Raw genomic sequence first — 22,122 nt, forward strand, 5'->3', positions numbered from 1 at the left:
AAAACATCATAAATATAGCCACTAGTGGAACCAAAAACATTGCATGCTTTCTATATGCTTTTTGGTTTTAGTAATTAGAAGACAATAAACATAATTCATATTCCAATAAATAGAAAAGCAAAGGTGAGCAAGCACAAAAGTTTTTTTTTCTTTAATTAGAAAAGAAGACCAAATAAGTCAGTTTCAGAAATAAACATAAATGGAGTAAACTCACTTATTAAAAAAAAAAAAAGACTCCATGATAGGGCTAAAAATTAAATCATTAAATCGACTATTTGCTTCTGCAAAAAACAAAACAAACAAAAAAACACCTATGACTAAGGAACTCAGAAAAGCTGGACATGTAAAGAAAAATATATCAGAAAAATACAAACAAAAGCAACATGGAAACTAAAAATGCCATTGGAAGTTTAATGTGCGGTCAAAAAAGGCAGTTACACAGAGGTAGCTATCTTTTTTTTTTTTTTTTTTGAGACGGAGTTTCGCTCTTGTTGCCCAGGCTGGAATGCAATGGCGTGATCTCGGCTCACCGCAACCTCCGCCTCCTGGGTTCAGGCAATTCTCCTGCCTCAGCCTCCTGAGTAGCTGGGATTACAAGAGGTAGCTATCTTACAGTCAGAAAGGGCAAAGTGGAAGTCACAAAGAAGATGTAATTGTCCTAAACTTTTTTCGGGTGGGGGGGCTGTTTTTGTTTTTGTTTTTGAGATAGGGTCTTACTACGTTGCCCAGGCTGGCCTCAAACTCCTGGGCTCAAGGAATCCTCCCGCGTCACCCTCCCAAGAAGCTGGAATTATAGGAAAGCAACCCTCATCCAGCTGTAACTGTACTATACTTTTAAGTCAAGTAACACAGAACAACACAGAATAAAATGCATTTAGAAAAAGCTATAGTGAATATCTGGAAAGATAAACAGAGAAAAATGGTCTGGAAGAACTGCTAAATCTCTCCTAAGCATGGCGGATTAAGTAAGCAAAAGTAATAAGAAAGAGAGGGCTTGAAAATAAAGTAAGGCTTATCTAATCTATAAGTATCACACTCCATACTTTGCCATTTTCCTAAATTGGCAGTAGAACATAAAATGCCTCCATATTAACCACAAGGAAGGCTCTAAATGTTCCATAAATTAGAAGCAGTACAGGTCCCACGAGCTCCACAATACAGCACCGTGACACTAAAAACTAACAACAGGCAAAAACAAAAACAGCACTCCGAGAAGTTCAGCTATTTGGGAAATTCTAAACTCTCTGTGACAACTCCTGAGACAAAGAAGAAATCAAAGTGAAACTGCAAACTCTCTTCAAAGTACCAGTTTCAAAACTTATGGTATACAAGAAAGCTAAAATAAAGTTTAATTACTTGCTACAATAATTAAAAATGAAATATTCAATTCAGCAAGTAACAAGAATATCATAAAAACCCTTTAATTTGAATTTTAAACCAGTAACAGTAAATCAGAAAAAAATACTGTAAAACTGATTCACAAAATCAGTAACTGGCTCCATGACGGCCCCAATGAATGAGATAAATAACTAGCTGACCTAATCAAGAAGGAAAAAGGCGAGGTTGGGGGAATTAGGTTTAACAGCCACAGACAGAAAGAAAATTAAAGGAATCATACAATAATGGTTTTCAAACTCTAATACATTTGTTAAAATGGATGAAGAAAATGATTGATTTTTTAATAAAATTTCTGTCCAAAATTTACTCAGGGACAGAAAAAGTAAACAGACCAATTTTCGAGCAGGAAATCAGAGCTCTCTCCTCCACCCAGCCAAATGTGAGAGATGAATCAAGTCCACACCTGAAATCTTTCACACATTTTAAGAAACAACTCAGATTAGGCTACCTGGATGTTTCTGTATCTGGAACATGTATGTGATGAAAGATACAAAAACAGATAGACAAAAAAGTATTTGTTCATAAGTAAAAGAGTATTGTCCCCAATAAACAAAACGTTCTTATAAATCAACAAATCATAAATAACTCACTGGAAAATGTGACAACGTAACAGGTGATTCTTACGAGACATAAAATGAGCAGTAAACATTAAGAAAAGCTCGTAATCACAATTTGTAAAATGCAGTGGTATTTTCCTCTATCAAGCTGGCCAAGCCTTAAAAGACTGACAACATCAAACGCTGACAGAGAGAAAACACTGGGTTTTGCAGGGAATGTAAAATGGTACTTTTATATCTTTGTTGGCAAATTTGGCAATATCTATCAATTAAAATGCCCCTCCATTCCAAAAATGCCACCTCAGGGAACTTATCCGAGAGAAATATCCCCACAAGTGCCTTAAGTCACATATCTGAAAAGTTCCCTGCACGCTGAGAGAAGGCCAGTAACAGCCCAAACATCCAACAGGAGACAAGACAGGGAAGGGCCGCTCCCCAGGGCGCAGCCGGCTGGCACGCGGCCTCTCCTGCGGCTGCTCACAGGCCACATCTGCGCCAGTGGGTCCATGCTCTGGCCACACGGGGCACTGCGCATCTGGCAATCACCGAGGTGTGCACACAGAACAGCACCCTACACATGGTTTAAAGAGAATACGCTGAAATGTTACACAAAAAAAAATAGTTGAAAAACTCACAGAACATTGAACCATTTTAAATTATTTAAAATGCATATATTAAAGATCTTACACATTCACCAAGCTAATGTATTTAAATGCCTAATACAGTGACTGGCACACAGCAGGCGCTCAACAGTAGCTTGCATAAAATAAAATTACGCCCATGTTATCAAATGTCTAACTCTTTTTCCTCAAAATGCAATTTCCTCTTTTGATGGTAAATATCTTGATGGCCAAGATGATGAGGACTTCGTAGTGTATAAACTATGCCCTTTGTACAATTATCTGAAAAGAAATGGTTTAATTTGGGCAAGAAGAATGCTGCTCTAAGTATGTGGCTCTAACTAAATTACCCAAACAAATGTGTGGTTGGAAAATCAGGTAATGAGTTACCTGCAGTGAGTGAGTTCCACAACCGCCATCTCCTTTTACAGCATGAAAAGCAAGGAGCCACATGTACAACCATCTTGTGAAAAGTCACTGTGTACCTCTTAAAAGCAAAATGCCTCTGTCTACATTTTTCCCTTACACAAGAGAAACAATAAGACCTTGAGAAACAGTTGTCAATGTATTATTCTGCTTCGGCAATTAAAATGGGTAGCTTCATATTAATTCCCCGGAAGAATGACGTTCAGATCAACGTCCACATCCAGGAGTTGCAGCAGAGGGAACACGACTGTTCTCAGCTACTGTCATTCCCCTCATTTAAAAATAAGACATTGTGTACATTCTAAGCTCCAATTTCAGGCAGCTTAAAGCATATTAAACAAAGTAGTCAAATGAATATGAAAGACATTCTGCCAAGTGATTAAATGTAAGCTTGCAGTTCTGTGTCAGTTTTCTACCAACCTCCAAAACCAGTCGTGGTTTGTCTAAGAAAGGGATGTTTTAATGAGAACACCTTAATTTACTGCGATACTGAAGTCCCACCTGAGGAGCTGACCCACAGGCAACTGAACAACCATAAAATTCATGTGACTGGACAGAAACAGCCTAAGCTCTGAGAACCCCCAGGTGTATGGAGGGTAACTTGCTAGGGAGGCTTAAATCACTTTCAAGAGAAGAACCCACAGATGAAATCCCACTTGTGGAGACTCAGGTGGATTTGCAAAACTCTGAAAAGAATTTTGGGCCCATCCACTGACAAACAGTGGCCCTAAAAGGAAAGGTCTACATTTTCCCTTTAAGCAGAAATATTCCTTTGCCTAAATTTGCATATATCCAAAGCACTGTTTTTGCTGAGTCACTGAAACAGCAAAAGATAAAATAGTACTTTTTCTCCCAGCTGAACCATCCGGTTTGGACTTTGTCATTCTATTGGAATGGCTGGTTGATCTTACGTTCAAAAGTCTGGTAAGTTTTCTGAACACTGATACTGCAATTCCACATGTAAGATAGGAAACAGAATTCTAGTTTGTTTCAACATCATATTCCCTATCAAAAGAAGCATTTCAGTGACTAATAGAACAAGAAGGGAAACTGACCCTCCCTCAGTGAAAATAATAAACTTGCTGCTCTGAACATCAGATCCACAAGCAGGAATAACAGGTAACCGGAAGTATCACCTCCAAGAACAAAACCCAGCCCCAGAATGTGGAAGCAGTTTAACTCAGCCTTAGCCTTGAAAATGACACGGACGGCAGTCTTGGGACATAGTGCAGTAAAGACAAGATCTGTTCTGTCCAGGAAAAACGATGTCAGGTTTTTGTGCTTACTTTGTGGCAATTTTAAATATACCAACGAAATGTGATTCTCTTGCAATTCTATACTTTAAACCCCCTACATTTTCCCTTCTACTTGGCTTCCAAACCACCCCACATGTTCTCAAACACTCGCAAAATGGCCCACTGTCAAGGGCTCCTATCTCACTGTAATTCCCAGTAGCATGGTATAAGACACAAACAACACTCAAAAAACCCTGCTGAAATGAAGGAATGCAAACTCATTACTCTGCATTTAATTCTCATCTCTTTCAGCTGCATCTTCTTAAAGGAGCTTGGTTTGCTTTGAGTTACTTCACTCTTCCTTCTGAGAAACAGCTTTTTTGAACCGGTATGATTATCCATTTTTAATTATTATATTTAAATGACCTACTTAAAAAGGGCTGGTGAAATACACTTTGTTCCAGATCTATTCTGAAGGGAAAGAGAGGTTATCTTTTCTACCAATGGATCTCCTAAGCGAAAAGCCCAAAACTGAAGTATTTCAGTAAACTCTGATAGAGATCGGAATGTATACTAACTTCCAATCCATTATGTCACAATTACCTCTTTTCTAAAATGAACAATTTTTTAATCTACAAAAAACAGGAATCACAAATCCCTTATACAGTTTATAGGCTGATTATTATTAGGTGTCATAGGGAATATACATACATTCATGATCCAAAACTTCAAAAGCAGAAAAACTTTCTCCGGCAAAGCAGAAAAATGAATGCATTTCAAATATACTTTCAGTATACTTCCAGCTCTGTATCACAGTTGACTAAAATGCTTAAGTTTGCAGCTTTTCACTTAAGAGATCCACTGTGGGGCCAGGCATGGTGGCTCACGCCTGTAATCCCAGCACTATGGGAGGCCGAGGTGGGCAAATCAGTTGAGGTCAAGAGTTCAAGGCCACCCTAGCCAACATGGCAAAACTCCATCTCCACTAAAAACACAAAACTTAGTTGGGCATGGTAGTGTGCACCTGTAATCCCAGCTACTCAGGAGGCTGAGGCAGGAGAATCGCTTGAGCCTGGGAGGTGGAGGTTGCAGTGAGCCGAGATTGCACCACTGCACTCCAGCCTGGGTGACAGGGTGAGACTCCATCTCAAAAAACAAAGACCCACTGTGGAAAAGGAAACCTTTTTCCTTTTTGTTCCTTCTCCTCAGAACAGACCCGGAACAAAAATCATCACCAGGATACCTCAGTCTGCCCACCAGGTCCACTGGTGCGATTTTTAAGAGTCACATGACTCTGGGATGTTTGAATAAAAGGGGCCTTGACTTGGGACCTACAAGGCAAATGAAATGCTCAACAGTCATTCCAGCTCTTGCTGCTGAAGGACTGAACGTCCCTGTGAACACGGGCCACATTTTCTCAGCAAGCCACAGCAGAAATTGTTCAGGAAAATAATAAACTCAATCCATCACGATTTCCTTGTTTTCTAAAATTCTCCCAGCAAGTCAGGCCACATCTACAATTCTACCTGCTCTGTGAGGGAGCCTTCACACAGGGTTCCAGCTCCCCGCTGTCTAAAGGTGTCTCCGGGCCACAGTCCTCTCTTCAACCTTGGGGCAGGCAGGCTTCCCCTTCCACCCCACAGATGGAGGGAAGATGTACAGATAGGCAGATCACAAGGTCAAGAGATCAAGACCAGCCTGGCCAACATGGTGAAACCCTGTCTCTAATAAAAATACAAAAATTAGCCAGGTGTGGTAGCACACACCTGTGGTCCCAGCTACTTGGGAGGCTGAGGCAGAAGAATCGCTTGAACCCAGGAAGCGGAGGTTGCAGTGAGATAAGATCATGCTGCTGCACTCCCGCCTGGGGACAGAGCAAGATTCGTCTCAATAAATATATAAATTAAGAAAACTATCATTATCATTAATTTTATGTGTTTCTTTTTACCTCTCTTGATGTGATCACTAGAAAAGGTATAGTGATGCAGCATGCATGGTATTTCTCTTGGGCAGAACTGCCCTAGAGCACTGAGTTAGCAAACTGTAGGCCCTCGGGCCAAATTCTTCCCACCACCTGTTTTTGTACAGTTAGTGAGCTAAGGCTGGTTTTTACGTATATGCATATGTATATATGTGCATGTATATGTATGTGTGTACACACACACACACACACACACGTGTGTTTTGAGACGGAGTCTCACTCTGTCACCCAGGCTGGAGTGCAGTGGCGCAATCTCGGTTTGCTGAAACCTCCACCTCCCGAGTTCAAGCAATCCTCTTGCCTCAGCCTCCCAAGTAGCTGGGACTACAGGCGTCCATCACCACATTTGGCTAATTTCGTATTTTTATTAGAGACAAGGTTTCACTACATTGGCCAGGCTGGTCTTGAACTCCTGACCTCAAGTGATCCACCCGCCTCGGCCTCCCAAAGTGCTGGGATTACAGTCATGAGCCACTGCACCTGGCTGATTTTTACATTTCTAAATGGCTGGGGTTAAAAACAAAATCAAAAAAAGAAGAGTATTTTGTGACATGTGAAACGGCATGAACTCGAACGTCAAGTGTCCATAAATAAAGTCCATCTATTTGCTGCCATGGCGCCTCAGGCTGCTCACAAGCTGTGAGGCAGGTCCTATCAAATACTATCTGGTCCTTTACGGAAAAAGTTTGCAGACCCCTGCTCTGGAGTTTTGCAAATACAGACCCAGGTTTCCGAGCTGAGGAGGGTGTGGCTCCAGCCCCTTTGGGTTTCGTGGGAACTGCATGTGAGCTGACCTAGGGTCCAAGCCCACCAGGTCTGGTCAGATGCAGGGCGGGACCAAGTCCCACCAGCCCAATGAGATGGCTACAGCTGCCCCAGGAATTGTTTTGCATCAAATTATCTTTAGATCAGTCTCTTAAGGTTCTCATTTGTGATGGGTTACTCAAAACTTTTGCTTATTTTCAGAACAGAGCGAGTCCACAGATAGAAAGGGGATCCTAAAGGGGCAGGCAGCCTGTCCCAAGCCCTGCCTCGATAATGCTTCAGAAACCCCAGCCATCTAGAAAGAGGAAGGGTGAAGGGACACTGGTCTCCCAAGGTGCCATCTCTAAAGCTACATAATCCCAAATGGCTCGGACTAAAATGAAATGAACTGCGCACACATGGTAACAAGCATGACAAGTGTGGGACAATCAAGGGCATGGCCCAAAAGGTGGGCTGCTGAATAACCTGGCTGTGGGACTCTGAGAAAGCTACTGACCTGTGCAGGCCTCAGGAGTTACTACCTGGGGATCCTAAAACCTGTGCATATTAAATGATACACGTTAAGAACTCAGAATCATGCTCTGTTCATAGCGGGCACTTAGTTAATGTTCGTTGAAAGGGAATGAGCATTGGTGGGCGTTTTTTGTGAGGCAGAGTCTTACTCTGTCACCAGGCTGACATGTAGTGGCACAATCTCAGCTCACTGCAACATCTGCCTCCTAGGTTCACGCAATTCTCCCGCCTCACCCTCCCAAGTAGCTGGGACTACAGGCACATGCCACCACACCCAGCTAATTTTTATATTTTTAGTAGAGACGGGGTTTCACCATATTGGCCAAGATGGTCTCGATCCCTTGACCTCATGATCTACCCACCTCAGCCTCCCAAAGTGCTGGGATTACAGGCATGAGGCACAGCACTGGCCTGGTCAGCTATCTGGGGGACTAGTTATTGAGGCATATGCCCAATTTGATTCAAGTTCATAAGGCATTAGCAATGAAAATAAAATTTCTATTAATATAATGGTAAACAGTAATGTTATCCCTTGCATCAAGCTGTCATAGTGATTCAAAAAGTAGCTCTCAATATCTTGTATTTTGTTCTTATGCCCTTGGCTTTTTGTATCAAAGAACTACCTTTCAAAAGCTACAATAGCATTTGCCTTAAGACTGCTACTGAAGGCACCATCTATGTAAAAATACACAGGCTGTATGAAAACAGCCAATATTAAAGTCAGCATTATGAAATTTACTCCAGCGCTGATGCTAGAAGAGGCCTTCCTTCTTGGGAGAACAGGTCATTTTTTTCCTGATAGTCACTGCAACACATAAACTGCCATGTTTTGCTTTTTGTTTTAGTCACCAGAAGCTCATATGCTAAGTCTGGGCTCACAACTGCCAACGGAAGGAATCCTAAAATTACACGTGACCCAGCTTTTCCACATCATGACCTCCTATTCCATTGCCCGTTCGTTATTTGTGTTTGTATTTTACTACAGATAGTGCCCAACTTAGGCAAGCTTGACTTACACTTTTTCAGCTTTACCAGGTGAGGAAGCCATTGTCATTCAGTGAAAAGCAGCGAGCTGCTCCCTCCACAGCCCTGGGAGTGGAAGCCCTGCGACCTCCCGCGTGAACACGGTATGTCACGGTGGCCTGCACTGCCAGATTCTCCTTCCCAACTCTTGGCTAAAATATTCACGCATTCCAAGCACATGTAAGGTAGGTGACGCTATGCTACCATGTTCAGTAGACTGAGGTGTATTAAATGCATTTCCCATTTACGGTATTTTCAGCTTAGGATGGGATTCTGGGAGCAGCCCCACTGGAAGTTAGGGAGCATCTGTCTGGATCTAACATGTGACCTTATGTGCACACTTCACTCCCTTCATGGAATGAAACAGGTAGAAACAAGCAAACTATTATTACCCACATACAAAGAATCGGATTTCAATGACCAGATACTCAAACGAGCCTGTAAAAATCCTCACACCACAGCCAACAGGATGAAGTCCACAAATTATTATACTGATTAAATGAGTCTTTGCATTTCTTCATTTACACTGGTCATATTTTGAGAAACGTCTCGAAAGGCAGCAAAATCACCTAGGATATAGGTTCAAGTAAACGATGAAAAGTACTCAGAACTATCCTCTTAAAGAAAAATAAATTCTAAATTTACAAATTTTTTTCCTCCTTAAAAAAAAATTCTAGAATGTTGGCTCTGTTTGCTCATGTTGCGAATGCAAAAGCCATTGCTTCTTAAGTGACTCTTGCACAACAAAGAAAAACTACCTGCTCCCTGGCCCAGCTGCCCGCTTTGCTGGAGAAGGCAGGAGGGGCGGAGACTCCTCCAGGAGGTGTTTAATAATCTACAAAGGTCCAGACGGCAACCCAGGGCAGACACAGTTCAGCTGGCCAACCTGCCATCAGAAGGAAAGGAGGAGAATGCACGTCTCCCTGGTTCAGCCCTCTGAGGTTCCCGATACCATCTCTTAGTGGCCATTTCGTCCATTTGCACCAAAGCCAGGCTCAGAGGAAGACACCTGCCACAATCCACTCCTGTGTCTGCCACCTCCCTGCCCACTCCTGCGGGAAGCTCCCTCTCGGCACGTCCATCATTGGCATCTGTCTAGCACGGGTCATCTGCCGCACCACACTGTAAACCCACAAGGGCCAAATGTCCCTGGGAACCAGCCCACCTGCACCTCATCTTCCTGGCCTAAGAAGGTGAGTCTCAGAGCCAAGCAGTCTCTCCAGACTGACCTGGTCTTCTCTGACCTTTTTCCTTTGATTTTTGGCGACTTTTTTCTTTTAGGATTTTCTGTATCCCACGTTGGTCACTTACATTCTGTATGTACTCTTATAAAAATATGTTGGCCGGGCGCGGTGGCTCACGCCTGTAATCCCTACCCTTTGGGAGGCCAAGGCGGGAGGATCACGAGGTCAAGAGATTGAAACCACCCTGGCCAACATGGTGAAACCCCATCTCTACTAAAAAATACAAAAATTAGCTGGGTGTGGTGGCACACACCTGTAGTCTCAGCTACTTAGGAGGCTGAGGCAGAGAACTACATGAACCTGGGAGGCAGAGGTTGCAGTGAACCAAGATCACACCACTGCACTCCAGCCTAGTGCCTGGTGACAGAGCAAGACTCCATCCAAAAAAAAAAAAATGTTACTATTGGTGATTACCATTGGGTTTCACAAGAAAACCTGTATCCTGGCACCCGCCGTGGGGCTGGGACTCTGTGCAGACAGATGCCTGGTCTTTGGTGACCAGACTCTCCACGCTCCTCCTTGAGTGCTGCCATGTGACAGCAGCCTCAGACTGCGGCAACCGGTCCGGTGCCCAGCTCGCGCGATATCCCCGTGGAAAGATGCAAACGTTTACTCAACATGCTTCTTTCTCTGTGGAGCAAGATCTAGGCATCCAAGCAAATCTGAAGGGGGTTCTCCCCACACTGCCCTCAACACCTGGGTATTTGCCGAGTCCACACTAGGCAGTGCCAGCTCAGCATGACAACACGCTTAAGAGTTCCTCTTCAGAGTGGACTTTCACCCCCACCCCCGATTCTGTGCATTCAGCACAGCGTCTGCAGGAAAAGGCTAAGCTGGGAATCAGGACACCCGGGTTTGAGCTCTGTACCATTCCTGTGGCCTTGGCTCAGTCACTAAATCTGCTTTTCAGTAGCTATAGAATCTCAGGATTCACTCAAAATCCATCTCTAAGTTTCTTGCAGTAGTAACACATACAGGATTCTCAATATTAACCTTCTAAAACAAGTCCAAATACAAATACGGCAAATTTGCAAAGAAATGTAAATAATCATGAAAGCAAATGTTTTCTTTCCTTCATGGTCATTACACTGAGTCAGTGCAACACTCCTACCAACGTATAACCATGCTCTGGACTGCAGCCACCCTAACCCTGCTTGGGCCAAAAAGGTGCAGTTTAATCACCTACCACCTTGCAGGAATCTAAATGGAGGTTTCATGGTCCAAAACACCTAAAATGCTTCCCAACATGTTCTACTATTCCCTCAGAGAGGATTTAAGGATTGCCTAAAACACATACTCTCAGGGACTCCTTAATGTTCGAAGCTAAGCAAAAAACATGGACTGTAAATCATCTCCCACACCCATATAAAATCTCCAAATTATAACAGTAATAACTTTCTTTTTTAATCAATGCCTACAGATACTTTAAAATATGTAAATATTAGGAAAATTAACCTTACTTTCTAAAGTTCAAATTCTGAGTGGCCCATAATCTTTCATCAACCTAGAAAATAACTGATAAGCCAATCTTCCTGTAAAACCATTAGCAGATTCTGCTTTTCTGTCACCAGGGTAATTTACTGAGGCTAATTTTAATCCTGCCACTAAACCACTAATCCCGTGACTCCACAGAATTGTCCCCAAGTTTACGTTGCTACGGCAAGTACTTTTACATTAGGAATTCACTTATTAATTAATACCAAGTGTTTTATTTTTTAAGTTGGTTTTAGGAATGAGATCATCTTGCTTGCCTCTTATTTTAAAAAGTAAAAAGCCATTTTTGAAAAAAGCCACTTGAACACCTGGGGTGGCACTGCACTCGACACAATAACGTTAATTTAAATTATGCTTGGTGTGAGACTCAAAGGAACAAATTATCATCATTATGCTAATGGTCATGCTAAAGACATGAAAAGCTTTGAAATGATTAATCTAAATCTGGTGGGAATATGATTATCAATGTGAATGATGATATTTTCTCAAACTGGCATAAAAATGTTCTGTCTGTGTCACTGATAATGTCAATATAAATTATGCATCACCAAAGGCAACGCGCACTCACACGCTCGTCGCTCACGTTCTTGGCGCAAAACCCCAGCCCACCTTTCAGCCCACAGATGCCTTGCTTAGGGGATATACATGTGGATGAGTGGAAATGTGTTTACTTCTTTCCTTAAAATAGAGACAACAGCATGATTAAAGCTAACAAGACTGAGACAACAAGAGAGGTGTCTGGAGATACATTTGCTATTATGTTAAAAATGGAGGCGGAATCTTCCCTGGCTTTCCATATTAATAAACTCCTGCAACACAGCATAAGAGCCCCCCTGTGAATTCAACACGGGTGTATCCAGAAACCCAAACCAGCATGTGTAAACAAAACACAGCCTCAAGTGAAAACATCAGCTCTGCCTGTAGATAATTCTAGGCCAGCACCACAGAAGTTCAGTGGATCTATGAAACAGGATTCTCCGTTTGTTCAACAATTGATGTCTTTAAAAAAAGAATGGGTATAAAAGCTAAGTCTTTAAGACAAAAATAATACTTTTTGCTCTAGGTTAAAATCACCAGAATAATTAGGAACTAAACAGTGAATCTTCTTCTGACCCACCCAGACCTTAGCCTCACTGCAACCAGCAGAAGTCTTAACTACTCATATTCAACTGTTTTCCTGAATTAACACAGTCAGTTAGCATTGGATGGCAGACGATTTATTTCTCACAAAAATTATGTCTGGAGGAGAAAAGTGAAACTTGTTTGGGACACCCTTAAGTATCAACTGAGTAAGAATCTGCTAAAGCCACACACAACCCCTCTGCACAACTTTCAATGCATCATCGACTGTACTAAATTTCAAAGAACATTCTCGAATGCCGAAATAAATCAACGCCCAGGCACGGCGTCTCCTCAGCTCATGCAATATAGGTTAAATAGTACCATATGGCAAAGACAGACACATGTTGCCCTTTTCTGAAACAAAGAAAATAATTTCTAAACAAATGTCCTTTACTTTCACATGGGAAGAGTGGGGGGGAGGGATCTGACAGTTCTTTATGGGTTAACAGTGCTGAAAAATGTTTAATTCTCAGCCATTAACAAGAAATTACAGAGTTTTAATAGAAAGCCTTGATTTTTAAGTCTTTATGTCCTGAAAACTAACACCACATCTTCCTCTACACACACCGTCTCCTACAAAAGCAAGAAAATAACAGGACAGCTGCATCCCGGAGGCTCGGCACCAGCAACTCCCCAGGGCGGTGAGAAACACTGTCTACCTGGTTTTGAAAGAAAAAAACACCAGATTCCCTCTGCCTGAAAATAACAAAATACACCCGCATCTCATCCCATTTTCACCAATCAGTTGAGGAACTGTCTGGATTTCACAATTACATACAATACGTATCTCTTCTTGGCCCAGTAAATTTTGAGCTCCTATAGACTTTATTTACTTCCTGACCAAGGTTGTGGGGTGGGGGGGGGGGGGGAGGTGGAAACAGGAATACCAAGTAAGTCTACCAGAGTTAACAGAGCTGAAATACAGTAGTAAAATGTATCTAAATCTACTACAGTTGCTTTTAAAATAGTTTTTTCCTACTCTCCTGCTTGTGTTTTAGTCATTACTTAACATATATTTACATGTTTGCTTTCTAAAAATAGCTCCCTTTCTAATTGCTCCTGCTTTGTAATTTTCAGGACCATGTGAATTAAAGATTAAATGCCAGATCTTTTTTGGAAATGACTTTTAAGGCATGTCGAGAGCCACAAATTACACTTCTTTACAATTCGAATGTATATGGAAAACATCTCGTGCTACACATAAATACGATGATGGCTCTAGCTTTGGAAAAAGAAGCTTCAGCTGTTCAAGTCACGTGTGGCCAGATGCAGAGTAAGGAATGCAGAGCAGACAGTTGCAACTGCTGGCTTTTACCAGTCCATCTAAAATACCCTTCACACGCATTAGTGGACACTAGAAATCGCAAATACAAACGGTGCACTGATAGCCGCTAGGAATGTATCTTTCCTTACAGCTTTTGAAATCAGTCCCCTAAAATATTCTTCAGTGTTAGAAAATTAATTTTAAAATAAAGATGCTTTTTACAGAACAGAAGGGGATATTCTAAAGTCATAGTTTTTCTTTATTCCTCCTCCTCCCATAAGATTAATTTTATTAATTATTCATAAATGTAAACATTTGATGTGATTCTTTTCTTGAAATTCTTTGTGACTTTTCAGAATTCCTGAAAATGTTAAGATTTCAACAGTTCTTGTCCAATGGTGGGTGGGAGGGCGGTCTTAACTGAGGGCAAAGGTCACTCCTCCATCAGAGAGAATGTCCTGCACTCCCAAACTCACTGGGGCCAGAGAGAACCAAGGCCAGGACTTGAATCTGAAAAATGCTCTCTCCCCTATGGCCCCTAGATACATTCAAACCGATAATAGGCTGCTGCCACTACACTTGTGGCCAGTCAGGTGGAAAGACTGGGGATGAGAGCCCCCAGGAGGGGAGGGTGAAAGGAGCAGTTACACTGCCAGCTCATGCCACCAGTTAGCATCCAGCCCGAAGGGAACCTAACCAAACAGCTGAACCACCAAATAATCACTGCTGCACAAACAGAGGCTTATGCCCCCACCTCCATCTGCCTCTGAGAACCTCCACATCCGCCCCCCACCCCACCCCGTGCCTCTCACACACAGGGAAAGGTCTTCCAACCACCACCCACTCAAGACCTCACAAGGGAAGCACAGCCTGACACTACAATTCACTTGAAAAACACAAATCTAAATGAGATGCAGCTCCCAACAACAGAGTAGGGGCCGGTTCCAAGGCCCTGTGAGCTAAACACAGTAATAAAATTAGTCCTTCACATTTGGCCATTAACAACGCTGCAAGTGAAGCTCCAAGGTGCCAAATCGCAGGCAGCCAGCAAAGGCCTTTTTGCGGGATGCTAGTTAGGCAGTAAATGCAAATTCAGGGAAGCAAGGATGTGCTGAGGAAGTCGGTGCGGCACATGTCCAGCTCCCGAGCAGTGAACAAACCCACGGGTATTCCTTGGACTACGTTCAGTAAGACAGGCAGCTGAACTTTTCCCACAGCTTCTAGAACTTTTGAGGAGGAGGGGTCGGGACAGCAAAGAGATGCATTTTTGAAAGAACTAATTGAGTGTGTCAGAATAGCTTTAGCCAAGCACTAAAACATATAAACATTTACAGCATGAAAGATGCCTGCTTTTGAAGAAGAAATGTTACCTCCAGTTCAAACATCTACAATATAGATACCTAATCAAATCAATTTAACTTTCTTCCATTAAAGTTCTATTACTAATCATCAAATCCATGTCTGTCACTGAGAAAGTTACACGTTTCCAGTTAAATTTGGTCACTTGAAAACCAAAGAGAAAGTGGATACGTGTTTCCTGAACACTTAATAGCAACGCTTTCTTCAGTTAGAAATCTAGTAATACGTGAAATACCACTTTTAATTAGGTAATTAAGACGTCCTTTTCTCCTCAATTGAAAATGGAGTAAAAAACAAAATAATTCGGGTCCTGAACATTCAAACAAGCATATTATACAGGAAAGTGCACACGTTTGGACAAGCTCCCTGCTGCACGATGCAGTCAGCTTGTATTTCAGCCTCCTATCTCTCCGGCATTAAGGTATAATGCAGCTGAAACTCTAAACACAGTCTCCAGTCAGACTTACAGCCACTCCCACCGAATTCTTTTTGAAAGATTCCTTCTCTTCAATTATGAATAAGACCAATACGTATTCTGGAAAACAGATAATTAAAAATCCACAACAACCCAATAAACTCACTACTGGTTTTTCAAGAATAATCCATGACTAAACTCTACGTAAATTGCTAGGTCATATTATCATTTTTCCCCATTTGGCAAGACTGAAAACCATCTGCTGGAGTATACCTCATTTCAAAGTATTCTTTAAAGAAGTCTCCTTTCCTTTCTCACGTAAGTTGCTAAACTTAATCATATCAAATGCTTCACTTACAAAACTCAAATATCTCCTTGTAGAAGGAAGTTAGGTAAATGGAGTTAAAAGTTTCATTTATGAAAGTGGAGACAAAGTGCTTTTCACATCGTGACCTGTTTTCAAAGACCTCTCTCATTCCCTTCAGTCAATTTTGGTCTCTGGGACAACATCTTACAAAAAAAAAAAAAAAAAGTTAGAAATGTAGGTCTTCAGGGTTCCAGGAAAAAATGAAATCTGTAAATGAGTCGGCTCCAAAGGTTGTTTACAAATGACAATGGGAAAACATTGGCGAGGTAATCTATTCTCAGGGTGGCAAGAATTAATAGCAGACACATCTCTCAGAGTTAAAATTCTTGACCTAGTGTATGTATTTCAGGAAATTAAGCTGTTTGGAAAAATTATTCTAATAAACAAAAGCTTTCAGAAATAAAAATAAGCAGAACTCCCATCTCTCTGCATTGTTGAAGGCTGTGCCTACTAAACCTGCTATTTTCGTGTTGTGTTTCATTTCAGAAAGGCATTCCCATCCCTCTTGGTTAGTTTTATTACAGATCCACTGGGATTATTTTTTTAGAAGGTTAATGTGCTCTGATTGTTTCAGTATATTCAAATTAGCAAGTGTAAGAAAACAAAGCCCCACTAATGAATTAAGAAAAACATTAGACATGCTTGTACCTTAACACATCAGAATTCAAATTCAATTATCTGTGAGTCTTAGACAGAGCTCAATTCATTCCGGAGCCCATTCAAGATGGCCATGGGGGTCACTCCCGTGAAACTGAAGATGTCCTCCTACAAGTAACCCAACTCTCAAACCCCTGACACCATGGCAGCCTCCGGAGTGACTTCTCTCTCCAATTATTACTAAGAGGGGGAAAGGGGTTCTCAGACCCAGCACAATAGTGCTATGTGGAATATTTAATTCTAGCTGGTCTGTGTAAATATAAATAACACTTACTTGACGACATAATCAAAGAATGCAAGTGAAAATGAAGCTGGAACAAACAAATGATAAAATGAGCTCATTTTATTTTACATGGCAGTAGCCGATCAAATAGCATGCATGCCTAGCTCTTTAAAGTAACATATCCCTAACCCAAAATACTTCAATCATATTAATAGAGTGTTTTTTAAAATAAGCTGACAAAGCTTCTTTCGAGAGGCTAGCCACCCTTGCATCTTCTCCGGTCATTATCTTAATAGTATTTACTCTATAGCCACATGGTGAACATACATCACTCAGCTTTTAAATCGCCTTCAATCACGATTTGAGGCTGCATGGCAGGTGGACAGGGAAATGCCTTTCTGCTGTATGTGTAAGTAGGATCCCCCACTAAAGTTCCTTTTGTGACTTGCTGGCTAAGTCAGCACAGCGAGTGGACGGGAGAGTCCGAGGGCTCTGTCCTTTGTTACGCCGGGGACACCCCTGGAAGGCCAGCCCAAGGCCCACGGGCACATCTGGCCTTCCGAAAGCAGTCCACAGAGCCATCCCGGCCTCTTTGCCGCCGAGACACTGTGAGGTCACACAGGCAGGACACAAAACCCGCACGCAGCAACCCCCCGCAAGGCGCCCCGAGCCCGAGTGCCCACCGCCAACTCCCACCCCAAATCCGCTCGCGGGCGCAGGACCTGTTCAGGTGTGAACACTTATGTAATCGTCCTCGGGGCCACGCCTTTCCCACCGCCCCACCTCCGCCAGAACAAAGTGAAGTTTAAAATAGAAACCAATTACCTGGCCTCCGCCGAGCCTCGGCCCCGCCAGCCCGGTCCACGCTGCCGCGCAGGCCCCTCGCCCGGCCCGGCCCGGAGCCCCGCGCAGACCCCAGTTCCGGACCGGCCCCGCCCCCTCCCCGGCCCCGGCCCCGGCCCCAGCCCTCCACACCCCCATCCGCTGGCTCCCCCACCCCGCGGCCTGCCCTTCCCCCCACAGCCCCCTCTCTCCTCCTCCGGGGCCTGCTCCCGCCCCCGCCGGCTCCCACCGCCCGCCCTGCTCGCCCCCGCCCCCGGCCCGCACAGACCCCCGCCTTTGTTGTGGTGCGAAGTTAGGCTGCGGGTCCCCGTCTCTTTCACTTCTTGGGTTACAGTGAAGGCGTGTGACGTCCACTCCACATGACGGGGGCGGGGGGCGGGGGGCGGGCGCTGGGGGGCGGGGGCGGCGGGCCAGGCCCTCCCCGCGCTTCTCCGCCCCTTCCCGCCCCGCCCACAGCCCTCCTCCTGGCAGCCCAGCAACAAGCGGCCACCGCCCCCACCCCGGGGCGGGCAGGTGAGTCCCCCCGCCCCCGGCCCGCCCCCGACCCGCCCCCAGCCCACAGGGCCGCCCCGCGCTCCCGCCCCCTGCCCGTGGCCACGCGCACCCCAGATCCCCCAGTGGCGCCCCAGGCCCAGCGCTGCTGCAGCTCAGACACACCGAAATAGGAATGATTTAATCCAACGACACCTCCTGGGGCTGCCCAGTCCCGGTTCCGCCAGCCCCTGCGCCTGGGGAGGGGCAGAATCGGGTGGAACTCGGGTCGGGGGGCGGAAATGGCCCGAGTGGGAGGGAAGGCGAGGGGTTGGACACTACCTTGTAACCGACTGTGGTTCTTGCAGAAGGGTAGGACGAAGGTCGCCCACGGACCCTCGGGTGACCTCGGTGCGGCCTAGTGGCCGGGCACACCCGCGCGTGGACGAGGTCCCTCCCAGGGGTCTCCTTGCAGGGGTCTCCGGGGAGGGAGTGGGCACGTGGGTCCTTAACCCCTCCATTGCATCATCCCCATCCCGGTGGGCAGACAGGCGCAGCCAGCCTGCGGTGCTCCCGGAAGACACCGCATCTCCAACGTTTACGCAGAGATGTTGCTCGGCTCAGGTCGGGTCCGTACGCTTGCCGAGGTGCGTACTACGCGAGCCACACACATCACTCCCGATATTCCTGGGAAAGTCGGTGCCACAGTCAGTCAGCTGCAAGCGCGGGGTGGCCGGTGACGCGCTCTGCCGGTGAAGACACCCATTGTGCGGGACAGGCGCGGCCAGGGCGTAGCGTCCAGGAGGTGGGTAGGCAGCCGAACTTTCACTGGCCACGAGCGCTTCACCTTCCAGAATCTGCCAGAGACTAAGCATCAACTCCCAGGGAGAAAATAAAATGTGAAGTTGGAAGACACACGCTGCCCTTCACTTTTCTGCGGAGTTCACATCGGTTTCCGCAATCCGCGTTCTCCGTTCGCTTTGCCCTGGCGAGTGGGCTCCATCACCTGGACCGCAAACGCATCAGGGCGCGCCCGCCGGGGGCGAGGCCAAAGAAACCGCACGTTTCGAGTCCCCAGTTGCTGAGAAACAATCACAGCGCTCCTCTTTTCTTCCCCTGCTGCTGCAGGTTCCGACCTGAATCCGAAAGTGCTTCTAAATCCCATGCTCCACAGGAGGTTCGGAGGGGGAGGCGCTCGGTGGGGACTGCTGCGTGCCCATGTAGCCGAACCGACTAGAATAAAAGCGTGTCCACGTCTACATGACACATCTGTGCAAATGCAGAAGCCTGCGGATGCTCGGGGCTGGCCAGACTTCAGTGTGCAGACACATGGGCTCATGCACGCGCGCGCGCTCACACACACTCACATCCCAAATTACCTCCGGGATGGAGAAAGCCGCAGCGGATTGGCCAGCAGAACCGTCACTCACGCCCAGGGGGCAGGGACACTTCGCAAAGCTGTTTCCTTTTTTTTTTTTTTTTTTTTCTCCCTACCGTTTCATTTAATGGTAAAACAACAGCAGAGCTCTGAAAGTTAGCCATCTGCGCGGAGTTTGCCTTCTTTAAGGAGGGAGGCGTCAGACGATACCATTTAAATATATTTTGTACTTCCACAAAGGATGGAAAGGGAAATTAACGATGGGAGTGGAGGCGGAAAGGGAGCTCCGAGTAAGAAGGAGGGGTCATCCCGCGGGGGGAGGGGGGCCGGGGGCCGACGCAGGGGAAAGAGTTGTTCTCCACACCGAAGAGGGACTTTGACCTTCCATTGATCTCGAAATTAAAAAATGTTTTTCACAGGTCAGATTGTAACCAACACTCGTTCCTAATTTATGAACTCGTCGTTTTGATTTTATTATTTGGCATGCGCCAGCAATCGTGTTTCCTTAAGAAAGAACTGACCTATTTTTGGCTGGAGATAAACGATCATGTTAACAGATGTTAATCTTGTAATCTGTTTTTCCTGTAAGCACTTTACCTACCCGGGTTTCAGACCTTAAAAATAACATCTTTTCCAAAAAGACCTGACGTCACAATTGACTCCCTGAAAAATCACACTCCCCCTCCAGTTTCTTCCCCTGCAATGATTTCAAAGACGTTCAATCTTTTCCACTTTATAAATGCTGATCTGTTCTGCCTCTACTCCCACAGGCTTTTATTTGCATTTCAAATTCCACAGGTTACACCAGTCGCCTTTTCAAAAAAATATAAACCAACAATGAAGCAGCAAATGGCTTTTTGTGCATCTGGATTAAATAAAACACAGAATGGATATATTTAAAAAGAAGGCTGCGCAAGTTGATCTTCGCACACCCGGAGACCCAGTGACTCTTTATCAGCGGAATGAGTAAGACACACACACAGCCCCCAGAGCTCCCGGTCTGATCCTGGGCGGCTGCGGGAAGCTTATTAACGCTGATAATGGATGGGCTGACTTACAGACCCACATTTTTCGGGTAAAAGGCTGGTTCCCTCTGGTTCCTAATTGCGGGGGTCCACTGGCTTTCCTCGGCACACGCTAGCCTTCCTCCATCGACTGCTGCTTTTAAAAACCCCACTCGGCTGCCGGGTAACAAACTTATTCATACAAAGTTTCTTTAAAACTTGACGAGGCGGTTTAATCTAAATACTGATCGTAACTATCCAGTCTGTTAGTTCTCCCTGGAAATGGCAGCGGAGGCGCCTCCCCCACCTCCCGCCCAACCACACACACCCCACCGCATTCTTCCTTCATACACCCGGGTTCATCTCGCCACCGAGGCCTCCCCCACCCGCACCCGGCGGGGCACAGCTCCAAGGAGTCCCTGCCCACCCCTCTCCGAGTCCGTGCCAGACCCTCGCCCCCACCCCCACCCCCGCCTGAACTTCCCTTCCAGGACCTCTCACTTCTTGAACGTTAGGGTCACTTAGAAGCTCCCACCAGACTGGCAAGCAGCCGGGGAGGGGGCTGTGAAAAACAAGCCCCCTCCCACCCCACCCCCCTTCGGCAAACGCGTCCCCTAGGCAGCAGCGCTCGGTGCCCACAGGCATCGATCCCATCCGCCAAACCCTTAATAATTGAAGCGGCTCCTCAGGCCCGCAGCCCCATCACCCACCTTCATTAGCCGGAGCGTTTTACTTTAAAGTAAGGCAATTTGCTCTTTGTCTCCTAATGGATGGAGAGCGCATCCGAGCTCCCCTCCTCCCGCGTCGCCTTTGACGAAGTGTACAAAGCCAGAGCCTCTTCCGCGCTCCCACCCCGGCCCCCACCCCGCCCCTCCACTGCGGTAAAAACCACCTCCCGGGCGCTCGCCCCGCCGCCCGAAGTTGCATCTTCTCCTATCCTGGAATTGCAGAGCAGAGCAACTACCCACAGGGAAAGCCAAGGAGCCCTCCCCGCGCCCGGGGAGACCCTCCCCGGCGCACCCCCTCCCCGGCGCCTCCCCCCCCCGCCCCCAGCGGCGCACACGGGAATCCCGGGCACGTCGAGGCTCCGGGCCCCGCGCCCACCGCCTGCCAGCGGCCCCTGAGGCGCAGCCCTCCCCCCGCCCGCGGCCCCTACCTTGGCGGGGAGGCGGCGTGCCTGGGGAGCAGGACGCGCACGCCCCGCGCATCTGAAGGTGAAGCCGAGCGCCCGCGGCGCGGAGCCGAGCGCTGCTCTAGACCGACCGCGCCAGCTGCGCCCGGGCGCGGGGGACGCGCGAGGGCGCGCGGGGCCCGCCACGCGCCCGGCCCCCTCCCCGCGCCGCCCGCGCGCGCCCCGGACGCGCCGGCCCCGCGGGGGCCCCGGCGCCGGCTGGGCTCGGGGGGCTGCGCGGCGCGGGGAGGGGGCCGGGCGCCCGCGGCCCGGAGCAGGCCGGAGGCTTCCCCCAGCCCGGGAATGGTCTGCCCTGTAGGAAACGCACACTCCACTATTGTCTCATCAGCACAAAGTTCTGCCACACTGCGGGGACAGTCTGGAGGCTCGCAGTGACTCAGACACAGCTGGTTCCTCCCCTAATAGCACCGAACCGCGATCCCAGCGGCCGGTGGTCACCCCTAGTCAAGGTCTAAGGCTGCGGCAGCTCCGGCTCCCGGAGGCCGTTTCCGCGCGCACACGCGCATCCATACGTGCAGGCGTACTCGGGATGCGGGTCCCGCCGGCGGGCACCTGGGCACTGCGCCCCGCC

General features: G+C 46.5%; 2 protein-coding genes across 5 annotated transcripts in view; one reads left to right on the forward strand and one right to left on the reverse strand.

Annotated features, from left to right (window-relative positions):
* The window catches only part of ZNF516 (zinc finger protein 516), a 130,483-nt gene extending 108,856 nt beyond the window's left edge, over positions 1 to 21,627 (reverse strand). The window contains exon 1 of one of the 4 annotated variants that reach the window (XM_017527559.2): positions 21,516 to 21,627. The gene's annotated coding sequence lies outside the window, so the exon portion shown is untranslated. Of the gene's footprint in view, positions 1 to 17,774; positions 17,858 to 18,319; positions 19,110 to 21,069; positions 21,223 to 21,515 lie in introns of those variants that run through there. The other 3 variants (XM_017527558.2, XM_017527557.2, XM_017527556.2) reach the window with 3 other exon arrangements.
* LOC119471079 lies at positions 17,847 to 20,258 on the forward strand. The gene is made up of 2 exons (XM_037738145.1): positions 17,847 to 18,019; positions 19,106 to 20,258. The coding sequence occupies exons 1-2, from the start codon at positions 17,866 to 17,868 to the stop codon at positions 19,513 to 19,515; spliced, it is 564 nt and encodes a 187-aa protein (XP_037594073.1). The 5' UTR covers positions 17,847 to 17,865; the 3' UTR covers positions 19,516 to 20,258.
* Positions 21,628 to 22,122: the final 495 nt, after the last annotated feature.

This window comes from Cebus imitator, unplaced genomic scaffold (assembly GCF_001604975.1).
Source record: "Cebus imitator isolate Cc_AM_T3 unplaced genomic scaffold, Cebus_imitator-1.0 Scaffold49, whole genome shotgun sequence".
NCBI lineage: Eukaryota > Metazoa > Chordata > Mammalia > Primates > Cebidae > Cebus > Cebus imitator.